This window comes from Cryptotermes secundus, unplaced genomic scaffold (genome assembly GCF_002891405.2).
Source record: "Cryptotermes secundus unplaced genomic scaffold, Csec_1.0 scaffold181, whole genome shotgun sequence".
Taxonomy (NCBI): domain Eukaryota; kingdom Metazoa; phylum Arthropoda; class Insecta; order Blattodea; family Kalotermitidae; genus Cryptotermes; species Cryptotermes secundus.
Genome location: NW_019723906.1, coordinates 2,217,845 through 2,224,790, shown reverse-complemented (window position 1 = coordinate 2,224,790; position 6,946 = coordinate 2,217,845). Strand labels below are relative to the sequence as shown.

At 38.7% G+C, this 6,946-nt stretch overlaps 1 protein-coding gene across 2 annotated transcripts in view; it reads right to left on the bottom strand.

Annotated features, from left to right (window-relative positions):
- LOC111862044 (transferrin) overlaps positions 1-4,429 on the bottom strand; it is a 50,744-nt gene extending 46,315 nt beyond the window's left edge. Inside the window, exon 1 of one of the 2 annotated variants that reach the window (XM_023847108.2) lies at positions 4,288-4,429. In XM_023847108.2, coding sequence (XP_023702876.1) covers positions 4,288-4,363 — 76 coding nt within the window. In that variant the 5' untranslated portion in view covers positions 4,364-4,429. The remainder of the gene's footprint in view (positions 1-4,287) is intronic. The other variant, XM_023847106.2, reaches the window with a different exon arrangement.
- Between the last annotated feature and the right edge of the window lie 2,517 nt (positions 4,430-6,946).

Sequence of the window (6,946 nt, the reverse complement as noted above, 5' to 3'; positions counted from 1 at the left end):
TTTTCATTTCTCGACTTTCTTGCATGTTGTATTTTTCCAACATTTGGCTTGCATATTTGGTTTGAGAGATACGTATCCCATCTGGTTGCCTCTCAATTTGTATTCCTTAATAAACTTTTGGATTTGTGGTCTTTGTTATCTGGAATTGATTTTCCAGTTTCAGCAAAATTTCCTCTATTTGTCTTTCGTCCTCTCCCATGATTATCCCGTCATCCACATGAATGGCCATGAACAAACTATTGGCATCATTCTTAAAAATGCATTGGTCAGATTTTAGTTGGTTTAGACCTTCTTCTTTTAGAAAGGTTGTCAACTTCTTGTTCCATTGCAATGATGCTTGTCTTAGGCCATATAATACTTTTTTCAGGAGACATATCTTGCCAGTGTTCTTGTATCCTTCTGGTATCTCCATGTAGTTTCCCTCCTCAAAGTCTCCATGCAGGAAGGCAGTCTTCACATCAAAGGTTTGCATGTTCATATTCTTACGTGCTGCTATGGCAAACAGTACACTAAAAGAATTCATGTCAACAACTGGGCCAAAGGTATCCTTGAAATCTATTTCCCCTTCCTTTTGTTGACATCCTCTCACAACCATTTTGGCTTTGTGTCTTCCATCACCCTTTATTTTGAAAACCCATTTACTGGTCAGAATTTTCTTGCCATTGCTTTCACTCTGTTTATATATATCCAAGTTTTGTTTTGGTAGAGCGAATCCTTTTCCTCTTTAATGGCTTTCTTCCACTTCTCGCTGTCTTTGCTCTCCATGCGCTCGTCATATGTATAGGTGAGCATACCCTCGTTTTGACTCTCTGTGTAATAGTCTCGGTACTTTGGGTGCATTTGAATGTTTCTTCTTGGTCTCAGTGCATATCCATGTTCATTTTGTCCATTGTTTTTCCTTCCATTATCCTTGTGGTCAGCATTTTCATTGTCTTCATCCTCTTCAGTATCTGTTGGTTCTTCTTCATTGTTGTCAGCTTCAGGTTCTTGCTGCATTTTACTATCTTCCTGATCTGTAGTATTTGGCTTGTCTTCTGGATCCATCACTCTTTTGATTTCCTTTTGTTTATTTGTTGTTACAGGTTTATTTGTGAATGTCACATCTCTGGAGACATAGGTCCTTTCAGTATTTTCATCCCATTAACTTCATTATTCTAATTATACTTGACAAAGAGTACAAGTTATGAAGCTTCTCATTACGCAGTTTTCTCCAACCTCCTGTCATTCCATCTCTCTTTGGTCCAAATATTTTCCTCAGCACTGTGTTTTCAAACACCCTCAGTATATGTTCTTTCCTTAATATCACAGACCAAGTTTGACATACACATAAAATCAGAGGCAAAATTATAGTTTTGTGTGTTATAATTTTTTGTTTTTAGACAGCAGATTTGATGTCGAAAGGTTCTAGAATGAATGGTAGCAAGTACGACCTGAAGTCAATCTCATCTTAATTTCCTCCTGGATCAAACTTTGATTTCAAATGACCTGCCAGACAAATAAAAAAAAATAGCTACAGTAAACTCATTTTCTTTTGGCTGTTATCTTGGGCATGATTACTACAGAAAGGGCAACAAACAACTTATTCATTCCTTCCCAGCTCCATCATTAAAAACATGTATACCTGCATGTGCTAGTATAAATTCAATTCACTTCAATTAGTGTTTATTTCCATGCAAACTTAACAGCACAGAGACCAATTACAAAGCTAGCACGGATAGAGAGAAATACACAAAAATAATTAAAAAAGAATGCAAAATATGATAGAGTATATTAAGCACACAGTTAGCATGAATAAAGATACAGAAACAAACACACACAGACAAAGCCACAATCTGAGAATTTGAGTTTCAAATAGAGCAACATACAATAATAATAATTAAATTCAATTCATGTTTATTTACATGTAAACTTAACAGCACAGCGGCCAATAACAAAGTTGGCACAAGTACGTATAAATACAGATATAACTAAAAGACAAAATACAAATAAGACAGTCTATATAATGGCATTAAATTCATAAAAATTTCAAGAAAAATTAAAGTTAGCATTAACAGTTGAGAAAATAAAATAAGTACATTTCGAATGGTTATTCCATTATGTTGTGAGAAAGGACAATACACATACATACACACATATAATTTAATAATAATGATAATAACCCAATTAATTCTTATTTATTTGTGTGGCAGCTCAACATCCTAATTCAANAACAAATATTATTAACAATTTTAGGTTCAGTGTCATTGACAGAAACTGTTCCGATTGTAAATATGTTGAGATCTTTACCCACCACGTTGGCAGCATAGGCGCACCGAGCAGAAAGACAGTGTTTATTATAGGGACAATAATAATAATAATAATTCGTGTTTATTTATGTGCAAACTTAACAGTACAGAGGCCAATTACAAAGCTAGCACAAATAGAGAAATACACAAAAATAATTAAAAAGCAAAATACAAAAATGATAGTCTATATTAATTACTCAGCATAAATAAAAATAGAGAAGCAAACATACACAGACAAAGCCACAATGTGAGAATTTGCGTTTCAAATAGAGCAGCATACAATAATAATAATAATAATAATAACAACGAAATTAATAAAATAATAATAATAGTTTAATTAATTCAGTATAAGATATGTTTCATCAACAGAGTTTCTGGTCCAAAGACATCAGCGCCCCTACAAACAACATTAGCGGCAAAAGTACATCTAGCAGAGGGGCAATTTTTACTAACAGAACAGACAATGAACATAGGATAGTCTCAGATATATCGAACAGGGACCCGAAGGCCAACAATTTCCAAAGCAGAAGGGCAAAGTACAGAACTACGATAAACTTGAATAAGGAAGAGCACATCAAGATGATATCTCCTCTTTTGCAAGGTGTGCAATTTCAATTGTTCTAAAACAAAATCGTAACAGTAATCTACTTGAGGGAAAATCGTTTAAAACAGAGAGCTGTAAATTTCTGCTGAATGTGTTCTAGTTTGTTTGCATCAGTTGACGTAATTGAATTCCAAACTACTGAAGCGTACTCAACCTTGGCTCTAACTAAAGTAAAGTTTAATATGAACATGCATCCAAGGGTTGAATAGTTAAAGGTGATACTGCGAATTATACCTAGAATCTTGATACAATGTGAAAATATAAAATTAACATAAATATGAAAATGAAGTTTAGAATCAAGGTATACGCCCAGCATTAAAGATACTCGACATACAGGAAGTTGATTGTGAGCATAAAATTAAAATGCCTGCTTTCAAGAATTTTCTACTACACTTTTCATATAATTACTGTGAGATTTACTACCTGCAAATAAAATACAACAATAAGTACTACCTGAGAGATCTGAGGTTCTCATACACATGACTAAGAAGACCACTGTTTTCTAGACTGCGATATTATGTAGTCCGGGAGACTACATTCCTCCAAAATGTAACAATTCATGAAACTCTGCAGTATCACATTCCAGCAGACAGAAATTTTACATGTTACCAGGGCTTGAGGTGGGGCGGGATGGCATTCCGGTTCTTTTCTAAATGGCTTAAAAGCATCCCGTTACTTCTTTGGCAGCAAATGCAATGTACAGTACCCAGGGCTTGAGGTGGGGCGGGATGGCATCCCAGGTCTATTTTCATTCCATCTCAAGCACTGCATATTACCTCTTGTTTTGTATGGGTATGAAACTTAACCTTTCAGATTAAGGGAATACCAGAGATAAAGGATGTCTGAGAATAGGGTACTGAGGAGAATATTAGAATCTAAAAGGGTTGAGGTAATGGGAGGATGGAGAATAGTACAAGTACATAATAAAGAACTTTATGACTCATACCCTTCACCAGGTATTATTAACGTCAAAATATCGAGGAAGATGAGATGGGGAGAGAAGGTCGCACAAATGGGAGCTATGAGAAATTGATACATAAAATCTAAGAAACCAAAGCTAGGAGACACTTGAGAGAAGTAGACATAAAGGGTGTGGATAATTAAAATGGATGTTAAAGAAGTATGATATATTGGTGTGGACTGGAATTACCCAGCTAAAGATAGGCACCAGTGGTACACTATTGTAAGCATGATAATAAATCTTTGGGTGCCACAAAAGGCGGGGAATATGTTGACCAGCTGAGCAACTATTAGTTATTCCAAAAGAAATCTGCCTCACAGAGTTAGTATATCAACAGTTGAAAATAGGCCCAAATACATATATATTTATAATTAAATTAAACTTAACTTCATATACAGTTGTAAAATTCTACTGTAACTGCAAATAGATGTACTTACATTTACCGTCCGAATTTTGTGCACAGACGCTCAGAACGCCTAATGTTAAGGCTAAAATGCAGATTTGTTTCCTCATGGTCTAATGTATTACCAGAGGAAGTCACGTTATATGTCAATACCGATGTGAGTAGATTAGCGTTATCAGAAGGCGCGGCCCGTTCTTGGGAGCTTGTTTGATCTGCTCGAGAAATCACTTACGGAACGATACGGGCGTGACGAACTTCTTGGCCGAGTGGGTTACAATCTTACTTCTTATTTAGTAGATCCGCATTCAAATATCGGCCCGAAGACTGGCTACCTTTTCGAAGTTTTACTCGTCCCTTCAGGCAAATGCCGAGATAGTACTTCAAAATAAGTAATGACCGCTTTCTTCCACATCCTTGCCAATTCATTATCAATTGCCGTCTTTCCATTTGTCACTATAAAGTCAAAGTTACTGACAGCATCGTTATATAAACCATTAAGACGTAAGCGTTATGGAATTGAATGTAACAGGTAAAACGTAACATTATCTCTGTGCTTAATTAAAAACCAAGCCAAGTCCTTGCGCTTAAGTATGTCATTAAGACGTGCGTGGAGGTAGCGTTGTACTTCCATTCATTCTTAACTTCGACACAAGAAGTAGGTGGTCATCTTTGAGCACCGGCCGGCTTATCCTCGATACCCACAGAATAGGAGAATGGGTCAGTCCCACATCCCACATGGACTCGTTGGCGCTGACAAAATTTCCTTCCCTTGCCAGGAACTGAACCAGATTGTCCACATTGTAGCCTAATCACCATCCCGGCTTACTGATCAGGAATGTAAGAAAGGGTGTTTCGAAAACGTGTGCATTCTGAGAGTATTGCAAATGCTGTTCAGACTGTAAAGCTTTGTCCTTCCTTACACAATTAACACAGTTTACCTCGATTTATGCATATTCGCGTTGCGCATTTTCAATAGACATATTTCCATTCCTGATAACATCCACTATTCATGCGCCCCGTCGTTGCATATATGCCGTTTAATTCGCGTTCGCGCCTCTGTCTGACTCAAGCCGGAAGCCGAAAATCTCGACCTCGAAATTCGATATTGTGCACGATCTCGCATTCGTATTGAAGCGTACATTTTGATGCAAAAATAGTGATATTTATTGCATTTACACATTTGTGACCATTCTGTGAAAGAAATTTAAACATTATGGGCATTAAGCACAATTTCTGACCTGTTATCTGCTGTTCGTCCTGGGGTAAGGCCGCGGGGACCCTGGGTTCCAATGTGACAGGACCTGCCATTGCCACCTGTTACTGCTGTTACTGTGTCCTGCCTCGGAACGCCACAGCGAAGGACGCCTTGAGTGGTGAGGCTGGAAGAGAACACCTTTCCCGTTGTAGTCGTGGGTGTCCTCTGCGACTTCTTTTTCTGCATCTCCTATTTCGCTTGTCTGCAGCCACGATAATTGGCGGGATGAGGTTTTTCTCCTTCCACCAACCGGAAGTTGCAGCATGTTGGGGTGGAAGATTTATTCCTTTTCTCGGGTCACTCTTTGTGCAGGTGACCGCCCAGGCACCACAAACAGCGTGGAGGTTGCTTGCAGTTTGCCCAGACGTGGACAACCTGCTGACAGTTATGGCGCTGCGTTGCCTAGAACCGAATGGAAGGATACTCTTAACCGAGCTGTTGCATTGCAACGATAGCAGGAATACACATAGAGACACACAAGATAGATGGGAGGGATTTATGAAGTACGCCGTTGAGATGGGCTCAGTTGTCAGGATGTACATAAAAGACTTCATAAAGATTGATTCAGGCATTGATACTTTATATCGGAGGATTCACAGACACACAGACTGCATGGTGATTTCATAAGCCTACTTTTATTTTTAGTCTTCTTTCCTGAAGTAAGCTTATGCCATCTCCATGCAGGCTGTCTGTGAATCCCCCCATCCCATTCTGTTTTGAATGCCTGAAGCAATCTTTGTGAAACCTGATATTTACATCCATGGCATCTGAGCCCATCTCAACGGCATACTTCATAAATCCCTCCCATCAGTCTGTGTGAGTGTATGTGTATCCCTCCTATTGTTGCTAGGCAACGGCTTGGTAAAAGCATTACCGCGGCAAGAGAGAATTGTTAGGAGAGTTGTTTTCTATGCTGTACGTGTTGTATTAAAGTAGGCGATTACTTCTTCCAGAGTAGTTGCATAAGTTAAGGCGACTTGCACACAGCTTTTAACTTTCTGTATGTATAAAATTTACTTACTTACTCATGGAGCTGAGCCCTTCTGGAGGAGCCGCCTATTCTGCAGCTACTCAAGTATTTCTCAGCATTTTATGAAACCTGACNTCAAGGTTCATTACCATGTTCACAAGAGCCCTCCACTGGTCCCTATCCTGAGCCAGATCAATCCAATCCATAACTTCCCATCCCATCTCTCTAAGATCCATTTTATATTGTCCACCCACCTACGCCTTGGTCTTCACTGTGGCCTCTTTCCTTCTGGCTTTCCCACCAATATCCTATACGCATTCGTCTCCCCCATCTGTGTTACATGCCCTGCCCACCTCATCCTCCTTGACTTGATCACTCCAATTAGGAGAAGAGTGCAAGTTATGAAGCTCCTCATTGTGCAGTTTTCACCTACCTCCTGTGACTTCAACTCTCTTCGGTGCAAATATT